General features: G+C 33.9%; 3 protein-coding genes across 3 annotated transcripts in view; 1 reads left to right on the forward strand and 2 right to left on the reverse strand.

Moving 5' to 3' along the window:
* The window catches only part of LOC113773329 (rust resistance kinase Lr10-like), a 69,932-nt gene that overhangs the window by 20,964 nt on the left and 23,775 nt on the right, over positions 1-25,193 (forward strand). The window lies entirely within an intron of this gene.
* LOC113773327 (rust resistance kinase Lr10-like) lies at positions 179-3,373 on the reverse strand. Its single transcript, XM_027317946.1, has 4 exons — positions 2,454-3,373; positions 1,782-1,853; positions 1,643-1,672; positions 179-1,546 (listed from the first exon to the last, which is right to left on the reverse strand). Exons 1-4 carry the CDS (start codon positions 3,262-3,264, stop codon positions 393-395), a joined length of 2,067 nt encoding a protein of 688 aa, XP_027173747.1. The 5' UTR covers positions 3,265-3,373; the 3' UTR covers positions 179-392.
* Positions 11,633-14,354, reverse strand: LOC113774480 (rust resistance kinase Lr10-like). Its single transcript, XM_027319008.1, has 5 exons — positions 14,196-14,354; positions 13,698-13,814; positions 13,484-13,543; positions 13,219-13,288; positions 11,633-12,809 (listed from the first exon to the last, which is right to left on the reverse strand). Exons 1-5 carry the CDS (start codon positions 14,352-14,354, stop codon positions 11,659-11,661), a joined length of 1,557 nt encoding a protein of 518 aa, XP_027174809.1. The 3' UTR covers positions 11,633-11,658.

Below are 25,193 nucleotides of genomic sequence, written 5' to 3' on the forward strand. Positions count from 1 at the left end.
ACATGTTTCAAAGGAAAAATCCAAGGATAAGGAAAAATGGCTACAAGGCTACAAACTAACAATTTGACTAGTAGCAGCAACACTATTGGAAAGGATTGATCTTACGAATTTGGAGGAAATATTTTGATCTGCTGCTCGCTTTTTTAGATAACAAAATAGTTTAAGAAAAAAATATGTGTTGGAGCTCAATTGTAGAAATTATTATGTTAAACTCAAAGATTGATGCTGGTATTACTATTACATATGAAGCATATATCAAGGTGCTACCCTTCAGTTTATTGATACCAAACTTATATTTCAGTTTGCCATGTTATCTGGTACTAGGTGGCATATTTGAGAGTTTGAAAGACAAATCCACTAGACAAAGATTTCACTGAATGCACGAATTCTACTTAGTCATCCATCTGCTCTATTTCTAAAGCAACAGAGCTACATAGGGGTGCCGTTGACTCGTCAGAATAACTACTATCACTGCTTCTTTGCATGGATATGGGTGAATCTGGTGGGTAAAATGACGGTTTAGGAGGCAACTTTAGACCACTAGCATCACCTTCAAGCATTTCTAAGACTTCTCTCATCGAAGGACGATCCCCAGGTGTCATCTGTATGCACCACAATGCAATCAAAATCAATTTTCTTGTAATCTTCTTTTCTTCTTCAGTTGCATGATCTCCGATTTCCATTTCCTCCACCTGATCGAATTTGTCATATATCCATGAAGGGAAATATATTTGACTTGAATGCTCAGCATGCTCATCCACATTTCTCCTCCTTCCCGCCATCTCCATTAGTAACTTTCCATAGCTGTAAACATCTGTCTTGTTTGAGACTCTTCCAATCTTTTTATAGAACAGTTCTGGGGCCATGTAACCTAATGTTCCTCTCACGGCAGTAAGAGTTGCAATACTCTTTTGCATCGGGTAAAGTTTTGCAAGTCCGAAGTCTGAAACTTTTGGAACAAAGTTCTCATCGAGTAAGATGTTATGTGGTTTAATATCAAAATGCAGAATTTGCATATCACACCCCTGATGCAAGTATTCAATGCCACGAGCAACCCCCTTTGCAATCTCACAAACTTGTTTCCAACTCAATGGAGAACCATTCTGACAATTTGAGAAAATTAACTTGTCCAGAGAGCCATTTGGCATGTAATCATACACTAGAGCATGTTTTGAGGCAGTAACACAAAATCCCACTAACCGAACCACGTTCACATGGTGTATTCTTCCAATAGTTGCAACTTCATTGATGAAGTCTTGTCCATTAGCTTTTGATTTGTTGAGCATCTTGACAGCAACTGCACCTCCACTGCGCAATTTGCCTTTGTAAACCAAACCATAGCCTCCTTCACCTAATTTCTCCTCAAAATTTTTTGTCATTGTCTTAATTTCTTTGTATGAGTACCTAATGGGCATGAGGCTGTTGTTTGCTTGTAGGAAATCTTCTATTGTATCATACCTCGATAAATGCCTCCGATGACACCGATAAAGGAGGAAAGCAAACAAGAGGATAATGCCAATGACTTTTATTGCTGCAATAAGCAGAACTAAAATAGAAGAAGAGAACAACATGACTTAGCTATGATTGACTGCTAGTGTATGTCCAATAGATAGAGTTTTCAACTATAAATTAGATGCCTTACCCGAAACTAAGCCGCCAATAGCAATGTTAGCTGCTTATAAAAGAAAACTTAAAGGATTATAATGGAAATATTGAAATAGAAAGAATCTGATTGATTAAAAAATGGTTTTTCTGTAAATCAATGAAATAAGATTACTCACTTCCATATGGGCCAACGACATATGGGCCGCCGAGCCTGCTGTTGATTTCTACCAATTTGAGAGGTACATCGCCTAAGGACAAAAGTCAACGTCAACGTCCACGTCCTATATATGTTGGTTTAAAGTAAAAATTCAATAATTCATATGTTGGGATCATAATACAAATAAGCTTTTTTAAAATCTAACTATGTTCCTATATATTTTTGTTTGCTAAAAAAGATTTGCAGCAACAAATAAAGACAAAATAGCACATCATCAGTTTTTGAATTGAGGTAGGTGCGGTTGTGTACTATTATTCTATATTTTGCTGTACATTTACATTATTTTGTTATACACATGAATACTGTATTTTATTAGTTGCTATTGATTGGGGCATCAAATGTTATAAGAACTAAACAAACTGGACATGCTCATACCAAACAAAAAAGTGCTCTAATTCTTTTCGGTTAATGCCACATGTAAAGAAATCAAGGATAAGCATTTATTTGGTTGTTCTATAATTTAAAAAAAAGAAAAAAAAGAAAGATGAATAAGTATTTAGCCCCAAATGTACCACTTCTCATCTTAACTTAAAATCTTCCAATACGGTAATTTGCAATTAATTTCCCAAAAACATAGTTTCAAGCAGTAGTAGTGAATAAGTACTTTTTAAAAGGATTACATTGTACTCACAAAAAAAGGACTTCCTCCTCCTGCTGGTATCGAAGCCTGCGTACCATTTGAGCTCATGGCCATTAGACAGAAGATTGTGGATGTCTTGAAACGAAATATCTCCTGCTGTTACATTAGGGAGACGCCGCAGGTCTACAGAAGCTGTCTTATAAATGGTGCACGACTCTTCAATATCAGATGCCACCACATTTATACCCACCACAACATAGCTGTAATAATTGGACGGAGCTTTCATTTCTGAAAAATGATTTGCAGTGATATTACATGAAGCAGTGTCTACATAAAGAGGAGGATATTTCGATGTCACCGGATTTTTACAGCTCACAAAGACCAACGAACCAGTATTAGGATCAATCTCCATCTCATAACCCGCACCAGGTTGAGAGTAGTAGTATGGACTCAATGGGTAGAGTGGCAGAGTAGAACAGTTGTTCTTTTGCACCCCAGGATCAAAGATACGAAGTATCTGTTTCTCATAATCAATACTGTTCAGCTCCACAGAAAAGTTATACTGTTTCTCCGGATAGTTATCATCAATTATGGGTAGAACAGTGCGATTATTTCCACAAGAGAATTCAACAACACGACGTTCAGGGCACACATCGGGATCATCACCACTAAATTGAAACGGGCACTTTAAATTGATGTCGGTGCCCCCGCAAGTGGATGGGCTACGGTCACTGCTGGTGTTTCTGGAATTGAAGGTAGGATCACCATATCTCATACAATGGCCATCGAAAATAGGAACACCGACCCAGTAGAAAATCAAGATTAGAGACAACAAAATTACCAAAATGTGAAGTTGAAGCATACTTCTTAAACACCGACCGAGTGAATTAAAAAAAAAGAAGCCGGATATATCTAGGAAACGGAGAAGGGGCTCTTTAATTGGCAAAGAGAATAGGACCTGAGGTCTCAAATAGGCATGTATGTAAGCCAAAATTAGTTTATTGAATATCTCTTTCAGAACTAGGCCTTATTAGTTATTACCAATGAGTTACATGATGTGACATAACTCCTCATTTAAACAATAAATATATGATAAAGTCATTTTTCTTTACAAAATAATATGTAGTGCAAGATTATGGGTTCAATAGCTATTGATAGTTGATCGATTATTTTCCTTTGATTATATATTCTAAAATTAGGATTATCAAAAGTCAAAAAAATTAAAATATGAATCTATCAAAGACTATATTTACCTAATTCTCATTATCCTTACCAATCGCTTTAACCAAATTTTGCAAAATTTCACAGCAAATGAAAACAAGCCTAAATTCTAAATATCTAGTTCTAGTAATGTTGTACTTTCTTCCATTAGTTTTGGGACTTGGAACGTTTTATTTAATAAGCCAGTAGAATTCCATGAACCATACCTTTTTCAGCGCTAGGCTCCAGTGGAGGAAACTGCTAACCAAATACGTTAGACGCTAAATTCTGAACTTCTCTCACAGTGCAAGTCTAATTTGGGCTCCATTTTTTTTCCCGTTTTGTTTGTTTGTTCTGAGGGAGTTCATTCTTGACTTGGCTCCAAGTCTTTGTTCATTTTTATTTTCCTGCCTATTGCAAGTCTAATTTGAATTCCTTTCTCTTGTTGTTGTTTTGTATGAAAAAGATTTTTTCTTATTAGCCTGTATTGATATGATGGTAACATGAAAATGAAGAGACATTAATACATTTTCTTTCATTATTTCTTCATGAAAATACAAGAAAATATGTAGCAAATTAAATTCAAGAAAATAAATTGATCCGCCAACCTAGATGCGGTCATTCACTATCCACATCAAAGTTCCAAACTAGATTTTTTTTTTTTTCGTATTTTCCTCCTTAAGGGAGTCTAGTCTGGACTTTTGATGATTTCTTTTAAGCAGTCCAACATAGATTTACAATGAGCATTAGACAGAAGATTGAACGTTTTAACTTTCCACATTTGAACGTTTTAACTTTCCAACAACATCAGACCGTTAATGTTTTGCAGAATAGTCGTTTTTTTCTTGTGAGACAAAGAGAAAAAACCTCTAGACCTCTAGACCCGTTAATTACCCTTGTTTTTTTAAATCCATAAAATTTAAAAGAGAAAAAACCTCTAGACCTAGATGCCGTCTTTCACAATTCACACGCTAAATGTCTAATTGGAAAATGGTTTCGCCTTATACAAAGTGCAAAACCAAAAAGACTCTTGTTTAGGATTTTGCAAATTAGATAACAAGGGTAATTATTATTGTGAATAATTGTGTATTTAAAAAACTTGTTCCACTTTAAAAAATAAAAAAGACTTTCAATCATTTTATAATGCTTAGTTTCTTAATTAAAAACCCCCAAACAATTATCAACCAATATATATGATGGGTTCCTAAACCCAAGTTTTCTCGTTCCGTATCGTAAAAGATGTCAAAGTCATTGTCGCGTTTTGATGCAGGCATTAATTAGTCAGGTCACTCTTTCATCTATCAATTTCGGGGTCCAACTATAGTATAATTAATCGAAAACTTTATTCTTGTTACACACCACCTAAGTGGAAAACTTTCTAATGGTGTATTTGTAATAGTACCACTGTAAATTCTCATGTTGTATTTTTAGCATAACAAATGATGCACTTCAATTCTCCACATCTTATACCTGCAAAAAATACGATATTCAGAGTCACCCTAAATCGCATCCCTATTTAACAAAGAATATGTCTGCTAAATCGAGATCAAAAAAGAAAGTTATCAATTTTGGTCAGAAAACGTTAAAAGCAGAAAGCTTACACACCGCGCCGTGAACATCACTCCTTAATGGTCAGTCCACACCAAAAGCCAGTTCAAACGTATGGTTGGCAATTCTGCTCCACAAAAACATATGTGGTACTAGCAAAAGACAACTCAATATCTTATCTTGTTTTTACTCCTACTTCCTACAATTCTATGCTTCTCTTTTCTTCGTTCTTTTTCCACACGGAGATGGCAAACCAAGTTGAATGTAGACATGGAATCTTTTTTATTTATTGATGGAAGGAAATTCTTATCAGACAATTTCTGTCAGATTTTGTAGTATTTGCATTTCCAAGAAATTTCATACTGGGCTCCATATCCATTGATATTTAGGATGAAGATGCATTTATTTTATTGTACAGGAAAATTCTACTAAGTGATGGAAAATTTAGCGGGGGTAATTCACTAAAATGTACTTTAGAAGCGGAATGATCAGATGACTTTAGAAGAAGACTTTAGATATATTAAACAAGTGCTAATAGAGTTACTAAGTTACAGATAACTTAGAGTAGTTAGCAATTACCACTTTGTAACTCGTTGTGGCTTCTAATTTATTAAAAATATATATATATCAACTGCATAATTATGAAGAGCTTGACACGATAAAATTAACTCTGTATTTCTTGGCTACAGAGTTGCGCGTTTGTTCTGTTGACTCTTCAGAGCATTTCGAAAATTTTTTTCATCGATGGACGGTCATTTGGACGCACCACAATGCTTTCAAAACTAATTTACTCGCAATTCCGTTTTCTTGGTTGAACTTTCCTCTTTGTGTTGTTGATAACATTTATGATTGATAATTTCACATGAAGATTTTAAGTGAAGGAGGGAGGTTCCCTCATAAAGTGATCCTTTTATGATTATTGATGCCTGGGTCCATGATTGATGATTAGTTGACTTGGAAAAAAAAAAATTTTTTTTGATTGTTGGCATTTTATAGTCAATTACATACTTTAATTAGCTGCTGATCATGAACTAAAGAGATTTGGCCACGGAGGAGTGAATTTGTTTTAACACGGTTCATCAAAGTTGTGCCTATCTTGAAACCAACGGTGCAATTTCTTGTCCTCCTCTTTGTATTATTATAACATTTATGATTGATAATCAACTTCTAGAATACCAACAAGCATAATTCATTCTTTTTTCAAGTGAAATGATCCCTAGATAGGAAAGAGGTATCTCATGCTAAGGAAACTCCGTCAATTGAGTCATCAATCTAGTTTCATATGCTTGATAGCAAATAAAGCATATTAGTTTGGCTATTTGTTTTTCTGCTTAGATCCACTGAGCAACTAAGTATCGGCTTGGTGTTTTTCTTTTATTTCCTTACTGCATCATATCCGCTGTATTTAGGACTAATTCAGCTATGCAAATCAATACTTCCACTAACTTTCAGCTGCCTTTTAAACTATTGTCACGGTTAATTTGCATGATGATATCGTCAAGTGATCCAAACTCGGTCCAATCACATGTGGTTTCACTGAAGATGAATGAATAGCTGTCAAACAAATCCATTTACCTAAATTTACCCATACCCGCCCATGAATAGATGAGTATGGGTATCTTAAATTTTTGTATATAAGTATAAATGGGTTACCCAATAATACCCATTTAATAAATGGATATTGTTGGGTAACCCATCAAACCCAATTAACCCATTTAGAATTGTCTTCTCCGAAACCTTCTCTCTTCCCCCACCCTTTTTTTTCAAATTTTTCATTTTATCAAGATGTTAACTACTTTTGTTTTATTATTATTATTATTATTATTATTATTTGTTGATTTTATCTTATCATTTTATTTTCTCTTAGTTTGTTAACTTGCTCGTTTTTCAACATTACTAATTTATGACAAGTTTTAGCCTCTTTTCTTCCTTTTTCAAAATGAAATTTTAAATTTACACACGAAAAAATACTAGAGGTTCAAAATTTTTGGATTAAGTTTTTATATTAACTTTTATAGTACTTAGTTCAAATTTTTATATTCTTATTGTTAATTATTAAATAGTATGTAATTTTGCGACATAGAGTACGGATGGGAAAAAAATTGATAATTAGGCTTATTAAACATTATAAGTAAATATTTAAAACTAATGATGGGTGTAAAGGATGGTATAAACTGATAACTTAGTTTGCAAAAATGAATTTAAATGAATTTACAAAAAGTTAAAATAAATGGGTAATTGAGTTATTCAATTCATTTTTTAACTTACCCATTTTTACCAATCTTCTAATTGGATTGATTCACTTATACACATTACCTATTTTACCCGATCCAAACCCGCTAAATCACTCATATTTTGACACCTCTATGCATATCACACAATACCTGCATTACTGGGGCATGCTGAGCAAAATGTATATGCAGTGTTAGCCCATAAAATAAAGAAGCTTACTTGCTACCATATATCGTAGGTGTATTGAAGAAATTAGATATTGCAGGTAAATTTCTTTTGGTCTTCGTGTTATTTATTTTAGAGATGAAAAGCAAACTTAAAACTGAGCATTTGACAACAGGTCCAATTATAGCATTTCTTTTTCTTGCAGTAGCAATTAGTGCAGTTTGCCACATTCATCCCAGAAAGGAAATAGACAAAGAAAACCAAATGAGACTACTGATGGATTCAAACGAGCTCTTGGCAGACTACTGATGGGATTCAAACGAGCTCTTGGCAGACTATACAAAGAAAACCAAAAAGTTTGCCACTTTTTGGCAGACTACTGATGGATTCAAACGAGCTCTTCTTTATGAGTTCCTACCAAATGGTTCTTTATGAGGTTATACTAAATTACTAATGACACTTTTTATTAATTATACACTTTTTTTTATTATTAATTATACACTTCCTTTCCCTGTGCATGTGGGTGGGCCGGGGGCAGGAGGAGCGAGTGACAAGGGATGATGGAGACGGGAAATGTTTGGGCAATGGGTTATGCTGCAGCTCCTTCAAGAGCATTTTTTACTACATTTTTTTTGAAATTTCTTTTGAATAATCTCCTGTACATTACATCAATTTCTTTCTTTTCACTCCTTAAAGTGATGGAGGTTGATGTTGAAAGTGGGACGGATGTTGATTTCAAATCCTATTAGTATAAAAGTCTTATGGTTGGAGACAAAGATGATGATTGATATGCAATATTTACAAGTTTGATAGTTTTTTTTTCTAATTTGTAGTATTACACTGTAGTGCATTTATATTGGGAAATTGGATTATATTTTCTTAATTTCTAGAAACTCTGATGGAAGTATTTAAAAAATAAAATAAAATGAAATAGATTGAGTATTTTCCACCTTTATTCGGAAGTCTCTAGATTTTTTTTTTTAATCTATTTCTAGAATACTTATTTTTAATTCCCATACCTGGCCGGTTGAACCACCTGGCCGGTTGAACCAATTGGACTGAAGCCGAACACTTGGCCAGGTCACCCACCGGCACGAGTTTAAACAACAAATAGCCCGCTGACTTAAATTTGCAAACCTATGGAAGCTTGTACAAAGGAAAATAGCTATACATAAAATCTAGTCTAAGCTACAATCACAGCCCTACCCCTTCCAGAAATTGTAGGGATCCTTTTTACATGGAGAAAAAGATGACTGCTAGTAGCTCGATGCATTCTTAAGGACTCATTTCGCTTCCTTCTGTGTTTTTAGAGAGAGAGAGAGAGAGAGTATTATAGCAATTTTGCAAATCCTGTTTAGATCTACTTGCTAGTTAATTCGTCCGTGCTTGATTTGTATTCTGCAGCTAAAAAAAAAGTTTCACATGACATACAAAGCTATCAATCTGCATTAAGATAGCCAATTTATGATAGCAACAGGTAATAAAATCTGACAAAGAGCCGTTGATTTCCAATGGTGGCCTGTCAATTTCAAATGCAAGTGCATGATGATTTAGAAACCAGGAACTAGAAAGTTTGCAGCTGAAGATATGGGATCACAATTACAATCAACATTGATTTCAACGGTAGCACGATCCCTTGTTTGGCACAAACTAGAGGTTCTACAAAGAAAAGTGAAATATGAGAAAATGCAGATTGAGAAAACCACACCTTTTCGTGTCCTGAAGAAAAACCTAGATTTACTTCAGCCACCATTAAAACCTAGATTTACTTCAGCCACCATTATTACAGAAGCTTGAAAATGCTCATAAGAACTTCCTGTATGGCCTCCCTGCATCCTCGTCTTGCATATGCTGTCACCAAAGCAACCATTGTTAAACTCATGTGGAAGTATACAGTAGAAGTGGCAATTTGGATTGAGATCCATTTATCCATCCATATAATTCATAATTAAATGGATAATGGATTATCCATTTATAGTATTGGTTTTAAATGGTTGATCAAAGTAAAACCATTAAATTAAATGGATTTATATGGATTATCCACAAAAACCATATATATCCATTTACTTAAAAACCAAATAAAAGAGAGGGAAAGGAAATGACTAAAAAAGGAGCCATTCTAAAATTGCAGTTGGGGTGTGAAAAAGCCGTCCCCGTGAATGGTAACCAACCCTGAAACTGAATGTTGGGGTTTACTGCTGAACTAATTAATCATTCCTTTGTTTCTTCTTCTAAACTCCACAGTACTTGGGATTTCGATTGGCTTTGAAGAGGTCAGGACAAAGGGAACATGCCCTGCTTGGTACACCCATGCACCTGATTACTAGATGTTGAGCTCAAAAGTCATCCGTGGCTTTAGTAGTAGACATTGCAAGTGTTGTGTGAGTACGAATAAAAGCCAGTGTTGGTATTTTTGTAGATACCCTACATACGGTCTATGCAGGACTTCTATTGTTTGGGCCAGTTTGCAATATATGGCTACTCTGTAATATGTAATATATATATACATATATATATAATAATAATAATAATTTCAGATAGTTTTTTAGTGAAATGAAGGTTCATTTTGCTTGAATTTACATCCATGGTATTTTGTGGCTTGAATTTACAAGAAATGGTAATACAAAAAAAAGTAACAAAAATATTTAAATGGATTATAAATGGATAATTGGTTTTTATTTAATCCATTTAGATCCATCCATTTAGATCCATTTATTAAATGGATCTAAATGGATTGGATAAATTTCATCCACCATCCATTAAGTCAAAACCAATTATGAACCATTTATCCATATTGCCACCTCTAGTATACAGGATAGCACACATAGATGAATCAGAACTAAAAACAAATACTTTAGCCTTCATATAGAAGAAATAAACACATTTAAAGAAACAAGAATCCCAAATGTTTCAGTATTAGATTAAAAAAAAAAAAGATTGCAGAGGATAACCAAGTCCAAAAATCAGACCAAAGACCAAAAAAAAAAAGGCCAAAACTGCATGTCGCACTCTCCAGAATCAATTCCAGTAAAATTTTACACAGCTTACAATCAGGCAGCATATGGTTCACTTCACTATATAAGCAATCACTACTGCCAGCCATATGAAAGAACAAACGTGAAATTTCTAATGCCAGAACACACTCTTAAAGGTAGCTAAAGCTCATGGGATAATATACTACATTGGCAGTCCTCCAAAAGAATGTGCTCTGTTCAATCTTGCTCTGTATGCACTTAAGTATCAAATACAAGAAGCGCAGCCGGTATGGTTTTTCACATGAAGTACAACAAAATCACTGTACACAATAAAGTGTCAGCTCAATTCAGACAAACACTAGAACATAATAATTCTTATTTTCTTCTATTTTTATAAACATTTACATACCTATTCCATTTCTCTTTGTGCCTACCCCACTACATAATCTCAGCTACTTCTATCCAAAAAGTTCCACTTAAACTTTTCTGATAGTAAAGTGCCATTCTCCATTTTGTGTTCCTTCCCTGCACGTTAAACTGATAGGTTGGCTAAAAATTTGAACGCTGGTTTGCCTATTTTTTGTACTAGATTTGAAGTGCTTAAACAACCATTGGAGTTTTGTCACTAAAGAATTGTAAATCTTATTCAAATTTCTAAGGATGTCCTTTTGATCCTAGAAATACAAAAATTGTTGATTTACCTACCTCAAACAACGACTTCTCAAGACTAATACGGCAGCTCCTACTATTGCATATCTTTCAGCAGGTTATGCTAGTAATTGACTACTATATCAAACTAACAATTTGACTACTAACAGCAACAGTATTGGAAAGGATCGATCTTACGAATTTGGAGGAAGTTTTTAGATATGCTGCTCACTGTTTTAGATAACATAATTAGTTTGAGAAAAAAAATGTGTTGGAGCTCAATTGTAGAAATTATTAAGTTAAACTCAATTGTAAATTGATGCTGGTATTACTATTATATATGAAGCATATATCAAGGTGCTACCCTTCAGTTTATTGATACCAAACTGATATTTCAGTTTGCCATGTTATCTGGTACTAGGTGGCATATTGAGAGTTTGAAAGACAAATCTACTAGACAAAGATTTCACTGAAAGCACGAGTTCTACTTAGTCATCCATCTGCTCGATTTCTAAAGCAACAGAGCTACATAGGGGCACCGTTGACTCGTCAGAAGAACTACTACCGCTGCTTCTTTGCATGGATATGGGTGAATCTGGAGGGTAAAATGACGGTTTAGGAGGCAACTTTAGGCCACTAGCATCACCTTCAAGCATTTTTAAGACTTCTCTCATTGAAGGACGATCCTCAGGTGTCATCTGTATGCACCACAAGGCAATCATCAATTTTCTTGTAATTGTCTTTTCTTCTTTAGTTGCATGATCTCTGATTTCCATTTCCTCCGCCTGATCGAATTTGTCATAGATCCATGAAGGGAAGTATATTTGACTTGAACGCTCGGCATGTGCATCCACATTTCTCCTCCTCCCAGCCATCTCCATTAGTAACATTCCATAGCTGTAAACGTCTGTCTTGTTTGAGACTCTTCCAATCTTTTTATAGAACAACTCCGAGGCCATGTAACCTAGAGTTCCCCTCGCAGCAGTAAGAGTTGCAATACTCCTTTGCATCGGGTAAAGTTTTGCAAGTCTAAAATCTGAAACTTTTGGAACAAAGTTGTCATCGAGTAAGACGTTATGCGGCTTAATATCAAAATACAGAATTTGCATATCACACCCCTGATGCAAGTATTCAATGCCACGAGCAATCCCCTTTGCAATCTCACAAACTTGTTTCCAACTCAATGGAGAACCATTCTGACAATTTGAGAAAAGTAACTTGTCCAGAGAGCCATTTGGCATGTAATCATACACTAGAGCATGTTTTGAGGCAGTAACACAAAATCCCACTAACCGAACCACGTTCACATGGTGTATCCTTCCAATAGTTGCAACTTCATTGATGAACTCTTGTCCATTAGCTTTTGATTTGTTCAGCATCTTGACAGCAACTGCACCTCCACTGCGCAATTTGCCTTTGTAAACCAAACCATAGCCTCCTTCACCTAGTTTCTCCTCAAAATTTTTTGTCATTGTCTTTATTTCTTTGTATGAGTACCTAATGGGCATGAGGCTGTTGTTTCTTTGTAGGAAATCTTCTATTGTATCATACCTCGATAAATGCCTGCGATGACACCGATAAAGGAGGAAAGCAAACAAGAGGATAATGCCAATGACATGTTTTGCTGCAATAAGCAGAACTGAAATAGAAGAAGAGAACAATAAGACTTAGCTAAGATTGAACAATAAGACTAAGTTTTTGACATGTTTTTGCTCTGTTTGGATTGGTCAATTTTGAAAAACAAATTTTTCATATACAATATTACAATAATATATAAACAAAAATAACCTCAAAAATATCAAAAACAACTTCAAAAATACCAAAAACACAAAGAAAACAACCTCAAAAACATAAAAAAAAATCTTCAAAACACTAAAACATAAAAAACAACCTCAAAAAACACCAAAAACACAAAAAATAACCTAAAAAGTAATCTCATTTACAATAAAAGTTTTTCACCTATATTGCTACAGTAAAATATTTCAAAAACACCCCTAAAAATAGTCAATCCAGACAAAGAGTTTTCAACTATAAATCAGATGCCTTACCCGAAATTAAGCCACCAATATTAAAGTAATCTGCTTGTAAAAGAAAAGTTAAAGGATTATAATGGAAATACTGGAATAGAAAGAATCTGATTGATTAAAAAATGGTTTTTCTGTAAATCAAAGAAATAAAATTACTCCCGTCGATTTGGGACATATGGGCCGAGGAGACCGTAGACATCTACCAATATGAGAGCTACATCGCCTACGTACAAAAGGCAACGTCAATGTCCAATTGGATGCTTGAAAATCAACTTTTATTAATTACAAGTGTATACAGGCCGCCAGATTCACGTCCTTTACCAATAATCTTCCCCGTCAAAAGATCCTGAAAAAACACAATATTCAGGAAAGAATGAGACAAAACACTTGAGAGCTTTTATAATTTTACTAACTGAGAGTAGATTAAAAGAAAAATTAGGTAAGCATAAGACTGAATATAAGGGGATAGATGACATAGGAATTGCTACACCAGAACTCACAACTGAAGCACATGACCCATAAGGCAAAGTAACATTCGGATGATCTTTGTTAGGATTAAAAGAGGAGAGAATACCTTTATTACCGGTCATATGATCTGTTGCATCGGAATCGATGACCTATTTGTTAGAAGATGACGCAAGACATGTAGTAGGTTTACCTGAGTGATCAATAGAAGGAGGATTTGTACTAGAAGATGGGTTAGCAGATTTTTGTGTGGCTTGGAACTCAGTAAAATGGGTAAACTCATCAGCAGAGATGAGTATAGATTTGTCAAATGACACATAATTGTTTTCCTGGGTTGCGAAATTTGCAAACGGGGGCTGCTGTTGAGATCTACCATGAAGGTCCCAACACGTACGTATGGTATGGTCTGGTTTCTTACAGTGATAACAGACTTGCTAATTTGAGTTGTATTGTCCATGACCAGCAATCCCACCAGTCCCATTTTTGCCACTGTTTCTACCATTATTTTCCCGACCAACTCCACTTCGACTCACGAGAGCACTAGTAACATTGGAAGTAGACAAAGATCCCTCGGTTCTCAACACTCGTGTGAAAGTGTCATGGAGGGAAACAATCTCTGGACTAGAGAGAATTTGTGTTCGAGCAGCATCAAACTCAATTGGTAATCCTGCAAGAAAACTCATTGCAGCCATTTGTTTTCGTTGAGACTGTTGAGCTTTTACATCAGTACTAAAAGGAAGAAGAGAATTCAATTCCTCATACACACGTTTAAAATTCATAAAATATTCTGTAAGGGATCTCTGCTATTTTTTCGGATGGTAAAATTCCTTGCAAACATCATATATATGATTTAAATTACCCTTACCAGAATATAAGAAAACCAAATAGTCCATAAGATCTTTAACAAACTCACAATGATTGATGAGACTAACTATCTCATTATCAATAGAGTTTCGGATCTGCAAAAATAGTTTTGCATCTTCCCTTAGCCAAACCTTTCTTTTCTTCCCCATCAACGGTTGGGTCATCAGTGAGATGATCATCTTTATCAATGCTACGCAGATATATCCGAATAGTTTTACTCCAATCCAAAAAAATTTTCCACTCAGTTTGTGTTCAGTAATCTTTGATGTTGTAGGAATAACATCAGAAATTACTGTTTTCATCTCTCTACTATTACCTTTCATTTCTGCCATTATAATTCATACAAGAAATACCTAAAAGTAACTCAATAGAGTCACGTCAAAAGACAAACTGATAACAGAGTCTACAGTTCTGATACCATGAAAACTAAGAAAAAGGGAGAGAAAATACTCTTTTTCATATATCTTTATACTACACAATATACAAATATATATACACAAGTGTAACCTAATTTAGATCCTAAAATCATGCTAATCTAAATCAATCTATTACTTAATTAATATATGATACTATAATCAAAGCAAATCAAATCTAATCTTTCCTAATATTTATAATATCAAATCTTTCTATAATATCATATCACATATCTTCAACAAATAGAAACTGTTGTGAATGTTTACTTCCAAATGCTAACTCGATAATAACTAGAAACTACTGTTGTACTAGTTACTTTGTGATGTATCATTTTATTCTAGAGGAAACGAAGAAAGTGCGGAAAAAAACTCGACAAAGTAGAATATGAGCTCTCAAGTCAGTCAATGGTCGACTGTTGCAATTCACACAAGACTAGCTCTCCCTTTTTTTCTCCTTACCCCACCATTACAAGTCATTCTCAAAGCAATTTCCGGATAGTTTCAAAACACAACTTATGCACAGTCAGGCGTAGACTTGACTCATGCGTAGACTTGACTCCTAACCATTTATTTATACAGAGAAAACTGCTTTTTCCATCAAACCTGAATTATAGAGATACAATCGCTTTATTATATTGTTATTATCATTTTATCCCTTTAATTATAGTGACACAATCGCTTTACTCTCTAACATTATTTTCTAGACATTTCATCCCATCATTAATCTAACCAGTCTGTTCAAAAATTTTTAAATATATTTACCCCTTTTTTATATATAATTAAAAATAAAAAAAGTTGGAATGACTATTCTTCCTTTTTTTCACTCTAAGAGTTCCAAAAACATAAAAATAAAAGAGTTTTCTTAAATTTCTTTTTTCACACTTATTCATACTAGGAAAAAAAAAAGAGATAGGAGAGAAAGAAAAAAAAAATTAGATTTTGCTAAGAAAGAAAATATGGAAGAATCTAATATTATCATATTACTTTAACGTCATCGAGATTAGGATTGGAATTGGGTGGTAAACTAACGTCATCGAGATTAGGATTGGAATTGGGTGGTAAACTAAAAAGCAAAGTAATTTTAAAATAATAAAAACATTGAATTCTTTCTTATTTGTATTTAAAAAAAAAATTGAGTTCTCTCTTTCTCTCTGCCCCCTATCTTTCTAATTTTTTTCAATATTAACAAGATTGTCAAGATGAAAGAAATTAATGTTTTGACTTTTTTTTTCTTGATACTAAAAAGAAAAAGAGCCACTCTAAGTTTTTTATTATTTTTATTATACACAGATGAGGCTACTTTTTTCTAAAGTTTTTTAACTTCCAAAATTTGTTTAATAGCAGAATAAATTGCCTGAAAAATAACTTTAGGGGGTAGATTGATATTGAAGCTATAGTTTTATGGGGGTAAAGTGATAATAATTCTAAGGGCTAAACATGTCTTTTTCACTTCAATTAACAGACTCCATTAAGTTTGACAATTAGTTTTGAGGATAAAGTGACTAAAAAGTAATGTTCAGAGAAAAATTCATAGTAGCATCAAACATTAAGGGGTAAAGTGACAATAACCCTCAACTACTAGATTTATTAAGCAGTTATTCAAGTAGTTAGTCTAGACCATAATAAAATTTTTCATAAGTAATAGAGTCTATTATTGCCTACCGCATTTTAGGTTCTTTGCCAATTAAATTTGTAAAAAAAAGTCATTACGGAGGGAGATTTGCAATCAACAATAAATGGCTGAGAGCTATGAGCTGGTATTACGATGATATTATTTTTCACTTGCCATAGCACTAGGAGTGTCAATAGTGCCAAATCAAACTGAGTTTGCTATATTTGTTCCACCTAAACTCGGGCTGAGCTTAATATGAGATCAAGCAGGGTTCAATCTGTGTTTTAAAACTCGGATTGGACTGGTCGGTTCGACTGATTGAATCGAGAACCGACCAAGTGTTCGGTCCGAGTTATGCTAAAAAATCGGGTAAGTAAAAATCCGGTCAAAAACCGGGTTTGACCGGGAAAAATCAGATTTTCCGGTTCAATCAAGAATTTTTTTAAAAAAAAACTCATACTTTTTCAATATTATGTTTTGACCCCTAGATTGTTAAAAATTATTAATATACCTCAAATATTTCATACTTTATCAATGTTGTCTTAAAGTTTGGTGTTATTTTTCAATTAAATCCATAATTTTAATTCTAAACTTGTTAATGCTCATTAAATAATATAAATTGCTACTTGATTGTTCTAACTTTTTTGTATTTTCTCGTTAAATATGTTTGAAACATCAAATATATATGAATATAGTTTTATTAATATTAACATGATATTAGGTATTTTACATATAATATTTTAATTTTTAAATAATTTTTATTTATGACGTCATCCTGTTCAACTCCTATCAAACTCGATTGAACCCATTAACCCCTGACCCTTGAGTTTGACCGAGTCGATACCCGGTCCGATTCTGAAAACATAGGGTTCAATTTTTGGGCCTATTATTGACGCTCAATTTCAAAGTGAGTTGATCTTAGGCAATCCAAGCCCAGCCATATCAAGCTTGGCGGGTTAAGAAATCTAAAAGTTTTCAAAGTGAGCCAAGTTTAGGCTATGAAAGGTTCAGTCATATCTAGTAGCAAATCAAGATTAGAGAAAACAAAACTACCAAAATGTGAAGTTGAAGCATACTTCTTAAACACCGACTGAGTGAATTAAAAAAAAAGAAGCCAGATATATATAGGAAACGGAGAAGGGGCACTTTACTTGGCAAAGAGAATAGGACCTAAGGTCTCAAATAGGCCAAAATCAATTTATTGAATATCTCTTTCAGAACTAGGCCTTATTACCAGAGTTACATGCTGTGACATAAAATACAGGAAAATATGTAGCAAATCAAATTCAAGAAAATTAATTGATCTGCCATGTGGCCTTTCAGTATCCATATCAAAGTTCCAAACTAAATTTTTTTTTTCGTCTTTTCTTCCTTAAGGGACTCTAGTCTAGACTTTTGAATATTTGTTTTAAGCAATCCAACATAGATTTATAAATGAACACTTTAACCCCGAAAAAAAAGAGAAAAAGGAAAATTAGTCAGGTAATGAGTCTACTAATACATAAGTTATATTGTAAATTCAGAGCCACATCATTATGGTGATGCATGATGAACAAAAATTATTTATAATAAATTATCTTTATTTTAATGACAAACACAAACAATATTATGATAACTAGTGTATTTGATAAAAGAATAAAAAGATATCTGATGAGAAGCTAATTAGTTCACTTGAAAATATCAAGATCAGGTTTAGAAAAGTGGTTCACTCGTTCTTTTCCTCTTTATAATTTTTGGGGCCCTGGAATTGAATGGAGTTTTGAATAATTTGAGTTTATTCCACATTTGAACGTTTTAACTTTCCAACAACATCAGACCCGTTAATGTTTTGCAGAATAGTCTTTTTTTTTTCTTGTAAGTCCCAATTGATGGTAACATGAAAATCAAGTCGAGTGAATCCAAAAAATTTAAAAGAGAAAAAATCTCTAGACCTAGATGCCGTCTTTTACAATTCACACGCTAAATGTCTAATTGTGTATTTTAAAAGAATTTGTCCCATATTGAAAAATGAAAAAGACTTCCAATCATTAAATAATACCTAGTTTCTTAATTAAGAAACCAAAACAATTATCAACAAATACGTATGATGGGTTCCTAAATCCGGGTTTTCTCGTTCCGTATCATAAAATATGTCAAAGTCATTGTCGGATAGGTGTGGATGGAAGTGTAGATATTGAGCAAGCTTCCATTGTCATCTACAGCGTTTTGATACAGGCATTAATTAGGGTTTTGATGCAGGCATTAAATAGTCAAGTCGTTCTTTCTTCTATCAATTTCGGGGTCCAGCTGTAGGAGGTTATATGTAATTTATTCAACTTTTTCACTTTAGAATGAAGTCCTTGTTCTAAATATATATGTTTTCCTAGGAACTGTCTGCTACATAAAAACTCTTTTTCCTCGTGCCTCGTTCCCTCCTAAATTTCTAAGATTAAAAGATTAAGAAACTTTAAAATTCATAAAATTATTTCACTTGGATGGATACACCCTGGGCTTTTGTTTAACATTTTGAAAATTACATTACCAGGGTAATTATGTTTTAGACTTGTAGTGATAACTTGATAATAATTTTTAATGAAAAGATGAAGTCATAAACATAATTCATTAATTTAATGACGATATAAGTACAAAATCAATACCTTAAGAAGTTTGGTTTACTGGTTAGTGTTTTCCATACACAGAAAAATCGTACTTTAATGAGTTATAAAGAGTTAGTCGTTTCCTTTGTCTTGTTTATTGATTTCTTGCAATTCAAAATTATGTAAATATTATTATTGTCCCATGTTGGGCTTGAACCTGAAAAAATATATAAAATAAAATCAATGTCGCTGAGTAAGATGAATCTCCAATAAAGACTAAGAGAATTGTCTTGAATTAAGAACATCAAAATTTTTGAGGTAGGAGTAATAGCACATAACTTCCCCGCATCCACTTTTTAGCCAATATTAGAGCAGGCATAACGACACAGTTATCCGAAAGAAAAGCTTGAAGTTTTGCAGTAGCACAAAATTTCTGTAATCTGCTGCTTAAAAATCTCAAGTTTTTGAATCAATTTTAAGCCAAGATCAGAGTAACCACAACAATGTAAATATAAGGAAGACTGAACCAATCCATATTCTTGTTTTGAATGAACTCGAAGAACCTTCATATTTGTGTCCGATTGAAAAGTTTTCTGGCGCCTTCACTACAAATCATTAGGGTGATGCATGAGGAGAGGAAAACAATGTGAACATTAATGTATGATTTTTTTTTTTAAAAAGTAATGACGAATGATGTATATGATAAAAGAAAGTATGAAATATTTGTGAAAAGTGCTAATTAGCTCAAACATCAAGATCAGCTTTTGAAGAAGTTTTTCGTGGGGAAATTTTGGAAAGGGGAACAGGAAAATTTTAAATTCATGAGAAGGGAATAAGTTTTAGGAATTTGTATTGATTACTATTCTTATATTATGCAAAAAATTAGTGCTGCAGGAAAATCATGAATGTGTACATATGTTATATGTTCACAATTTCAGTATGCACACGTACATAAATATCGATTTAAATATACACTATATATATATATATATATATAGAAAAGAGATGTAGATATATATTCATTAAGCGAACATTTTTATTCATTAAGATGCAAATTACTGTTTAATAAAATGCACACAGTTATAAGGGTTAATTGGACATCTAATATTAAATTTATTTGCTATTATAATTCAGGAAAAATTATGGTCTTATGACTTCACTACACTAGGGATTCGACTCTCCACCTTCAGTGAGACTAATAGGAATTTGGTTCAGGGAGTACCCGCAGAATCCAACTCTTCCTCGAGAGAGTGAAGGTTTAATCCAGAACTTTTCTAGTTCAACTTTTACTCAGGGTGAAAACCTAATCTAGAACTTTTCTAGACACCACATACAAGAGTCCAACATGCAATCTCCGATTGACATTAACAACCCACTTACCAACTACTCCAAACTCATAGATTTCTCTCTTTCATAATTAACGAACTCTGAATGCAAACCTTTGCATGTCCAATCTAGACTGCTTTCCTTCCTTCAGGAAAACTCTTTTATTTTTTTCCCTTTTTCTTTCGAGGTAGACCTATGTAGAATTTAAATGTCGTTGGTCTTTGTACTAAAGTCATCGTTGTTTTGCTTGTTAGCCCCAGTTGATGGAACACGAAACTCTAAGAGTAGTTTGCAAGCTAGAACTCTTTGTTTCTTTTGCCTCTTTCCCTTTTAAATTTTAAAGAGTAAAAGATTAAGAAACTTTCAACTTAATAAACTTACTTCGTATGATAACAAGGGTGATTATAGGCATCGTTGTTTTAATAAACTTAAAGTAATTGAAGTTTTTTTTTTCATTTTTTACGGCATAAAAGTTTGTGTTATTGTGTTAATTTCTTTCATTTTTTACCGCGTTTGAATAATTCTTATATAGAATGTCAAATGAAAATCAGAGATTGGAAAACACTACACAAGTGGTACATATCAAATGCAGAATATGTGCCTCCTCAAAAGTTCCATTTCATTATTACAACTTCAATTAAGATTGATCAATCATCCTGCTCTATTTCTAGAGCTGTAGATTCACAAAAAGGTTCAGTTGAATCATCGGAAGAATAGCAACTGCTTCTTTGCACCTGGAAAGGTGAATCGAAAGGATAAAATACTGGTTTGGGAGGCCGTTGGAAACCTGCATCAAGATCACCTTCTAGCATTGCAAAAACTTCTCTCATTGATGAATGATCAGCAGATGTCATTTGTATTGATGCCCAATTTTACTTCTTTTGTATTCATTCCACTATTGTAGCATTTGATTATAATAATGTACTGATATAGTCTTATTGAAATAAAAAGGTAAACAATAATTTGTAACCAAAGGCAAAGTGATGCAGTAGCAAAAGCATAAAATTGAACTTGATTACACGAATAGCCCTCATGAGAGAGAACCAATTATCGATACACGATCAAAGCCAAAATAAACAAGATTCAATAAGAATCTAAACCTAGGACGCATCCAAAAGGGACAAGATATAAAGTCCGAATAATATAACAAGTGTTAAAATTGATAAATATTGTCAAAAGTCTGATTACAACAGTACTACAGATATGCCTATTTATATACTATAGACTTGTAACCTATAGAAAATAAAAATAAAACAATAGAAAATGTCCTAATTAAGAATCAATGATTATCAACGAATACGTACACTGGGTTCCTAAAACCAGGGTTTCTCATTCCATATCACAAAGGATGGAAAAGGTCAAATGAATTGCCGTATAACTGTTGATAGAAGTGTGGATGTTGAGCAACATTTCATTGTCATCTACATATGTCACATAGTAAATATGTCAAATTAGCGTTTTGATACGTCATGCTCAGCCTTAATTAGTCAAGTCGTTCTTCCTTATATCAAATTTGGGGCCAGGGGGTTATATGTAATTTTACCAACTTTTTATTCTTGTTACACACCACCTAAGTGGAAAACTTTCTAATAGTCTATTGTGATAGTTCCATTGTAAATTCTCATGTTTTATTTTTAGCATAACAAATGATGCTCACTTTTTTGCCATGTGGATGTGCTAGCTAAGATTTCTTTAAATACATGAATTTCGATTCATTAAACTCAAATATCCTCTTTTACTCTTCCAAAAAACAAAGCAACATGATTTTTTTCTTTTTGTTGCTTGGATCGAAATTTCAGGGCTTTAATAATTAAAACTATTAAATTAATATAGCTGTTCTGAAAGCTTATACACCGCATCATGAACATCACTCCTTAATTGTCAGTCCACACTAAAAGCCATTTCAAACGTGTGATTGCCCAATTTTCTGCGGTGGGGCGGAAACATGCAGCTAGGGCCTACTTAGCAATTCTGCTCCACAAAAACATAGTATTAGCAGAAAAGAACTCGATATCTTATCTTGTTTTTATTCTTAGTTCCTACAATTCTATTCTATTCTCCCAGGCATCACTGAATCTTCTCTTGTTTATCTTAGTAGATACGTCGATGTTGCTCATGCTCTCCAGCTATCTAAAGGCTCCATTTATAGCGTTTTTGGATGCCCTTACTAAGATCACCCGTCGTGGAAGCCTATATGTACTCTTCCGCTGTGACAATCAAGAAAGAAGCTAGAAGGAGCTAGCTGACTATTTAAGATAAAGTGCTCAACCCCACCATTGATGCTCACAATATTGCAGTGCGATCAGCCAAGTCAATTACTGCTACTTCAAAATATTGTTGTACCAGATGTGTGGTACTTCAACAAAACTGTTGTATGTAGCAAATGTTGCCGACAAAATTATCCGAGCTGAACCCGGACAACAAAAAGTAAATTAAGGCAAGGGAGACTTTTTGAGTACAGCATTTTACAATTGGTCCTAAACTAAGCCATTGAGAATTTGGAGGGAGCTAAACTATCTTTGAAAATGTTTCAGAAAATCCTGATACAGGAAATGCAGTCAAGGGAAACTGAAACTACCAAAATTTGCACTTGTAACATATTAATGACCACTGAGTAATTGATTAAGTGTGCAGATACTAAAATCCGCAGGTCTGTTTTTGAGTGAAGTCTTGTGACTTTGTACTTGGACGGTTTAGTTCATGATCAGCAGCATGTGGTCCTGAAGAGACGAAGACTCATGGGGTGGACTTCACCAATTGGCAAGTTATAGTCCATTACATTTATTGAATCTCTGCTGTTGTAGGAGGAGCCACATACTTTAATTAGCTGCTCAACATGGCCCAGATTGATATATTCAAACGTTTTTCGTGGAAAGAAAAAGGGGCTAAGGATTAACTAAAGCGATTTGGCACCAGAGCAAGAACTCACATTAACAGAGTTCATCAAAGTTGTGCTTATCTTGAAACCAACGGTGCAATTTCTTGAATCTATAAAGATAAAATTTAAGGAAAAATTACATTTTACCCCCTGTGATTTAGTGCATTTATACATAACCCCCCAATAGTTTCAAAAGTAATACATAACCCCCTCATGGTTTGGATTAAAGTGTCAAAGTGACGCAAATAGTCACTAGTAATGGAACTTCTAAAAATGTCAAAATTACCCATATAAATACATAACACACTAACCCCGTATGATTTTAATGTTTTACCATATAACCCCCTTATGGTTTAATATTTTACCATATAATCCCTTTATAGTTTTTAAAATATATACATAACCCCCCTTGGTTAATAAATAATTTTCAACTTTACATAAGGGTATTTTTGACATTTTAGGTGACTCCGTTACGAATGATCATTTCCGTCACTTTGACACTTTAATACAAACCATGAGGGGATTATATAGTTTTTGAAACCATAGGGGGGTTATGTAAAAAATCACTAAATCACAGGGGAGTAAAATGAAATTTACCCAAAATTTTATGACATGACCATGACACTGATGTTAATTAGGGCATTATTCTGGTAGTAAATATAAGTTGTTTCAAGGTCGTTCGAGTCTCATGGTTGTGTGCATAGTTAATCAACATATATATTAATGTACAGCCATCATTTGATGATTAATTATAATTTTCTTCTTTAATCTGATACTTTAACCTAGGAACCTCGGTATCCAAACATTGAGCTAGCAGGAAAACTTGCCACTGAACTCATTAATGAGTTCATTAAACATAAACAGCAGACTTCTGAAACTAATTGATTCCGACAAGGGCAAATAAAACATTTTTGCACAAGTTGAATTGCCTGTCTTACGAATGGCCAATGTGCTAAGTTCAGGGCAAGTATACCTAGATTACAATTTACAAGTGGCTGAAATTAACATATTTACAGTGAATTTAGTCAATTTAGTCCATATTTATAGTGGCTTCGTAGAGTCCTTAGATCAACTTAATTAGTTAATTTACCGTTCGTGAATTGTAAAATCAGAAGAATTGGGAAAAGTTTTCATCGTTTTCTCATTGTCATCTGCTCTATATATACAAGTACAATGTGCATCAGGCTCCCGTGACTTCAGCCCCAATTTACCTAATTATGTGCAATTACCAATACTACCAAATATAGATAGATACTATAAACACAAGATACCCGAAACTGCAGCCGAGACTCCTTCACTAAACTGCAACCGAGACTACTTCACTAATACCCCCCCTCAAGTTGGAGCATGAATATCAGAAATGCCCAACTTGCAAAGAATGTCATCAAACGAACGTTTGCCAAGAGCCTTGGTTAGGATATCAGCGAGTTGGTGAGACGATGATACAAATTGGGGAAGAATGATACCACGACGTATCTCATCACGAACAAAGTGACAATCAACTTCGATGTGCTTGATGCGTTCATGAAACACAGGGTTGTGAGCAAGATGAAGAGCAGACTGGCTATCACAATAAATCCGTGGCTATCACAAGATGAGTGAGGGTCCCAATGACTATGCCGTGGTTCCTGTAGAAACTGTGCCAAGATATGTACACAGTAACACAATTCAGGGCGAGTAATCGTCAGGTAGATAAGACGACCAATAAGACGCCGATAAGGCATAGAATCAGGAAGGATCTCGTCCTTAGCCAAAGCAAGGTGATGATTTTGCTCCATTGGTGTGCCGGCAGGTTTAGCACCTAACAAGCCGGTCTCAGAAATAATATCGAGAGCATACTTTCTCTGACAAAGAAAAATCCC

Source organism: Coffea eugenioides, chromosome 6, assembly GCF_003713205.1.
Source record: "Coffea eugenioides isolate CCC68of chromosome 6, Ceug_1.0, whole genome shotgun sequence".
NCBI lineage: Eukaryota > Viridiplantae > Streptophyta > Magnoliopsida > Gentianales > Rubiaceae > Coffea > Coffea eugenioides.

Bases quoted from the DNA above. Each gene is read 5' to 3' on its own strand.
- LOC113773327 (XM_027317946.1), bottom strand. From the start codon at position 3,264: ATGCTTCAACTTCACATTTTGGTAATTTTGTTGTCTCTAATCTTGATT. The intron at 1,854-2,453 runs GTGAGTACAATG...TTTTGTCCTTAG, and splicing joins GAGGAGGAAGTCCTTTTTTT to GCGATGTACCTCTCAAATTG. The intron at 1,547-1,642 runs GTAAGGCATCTA...CTTCTATTTTAG, and splicing joins TATTGGCGGCTTAGTTTCGG to TTCTGCTTATTGCAGCAATA.
- LOC113774480 (XM_027319008.1), bottom strand. From the start codon at position 14,354: ATGGCTGCAATGAGTTTTCTTGCAGGATTACCAATTGAGTTTGATGCT. The intron at 13,815-14,195 runs GTGAGTCGAAGT...TCTAACAAATAG, and splicing joins CCAATGTTACTAGTGCTCTC to GTCATCGATTCCGATGCAAC. The intron at 13,289-13,483 runs GTAATTAATAAA...TTTCTATTCCAG, and splicing joins CTGGCGGCCTGTATACACTT to TATTTCCATTATAATCCTTT.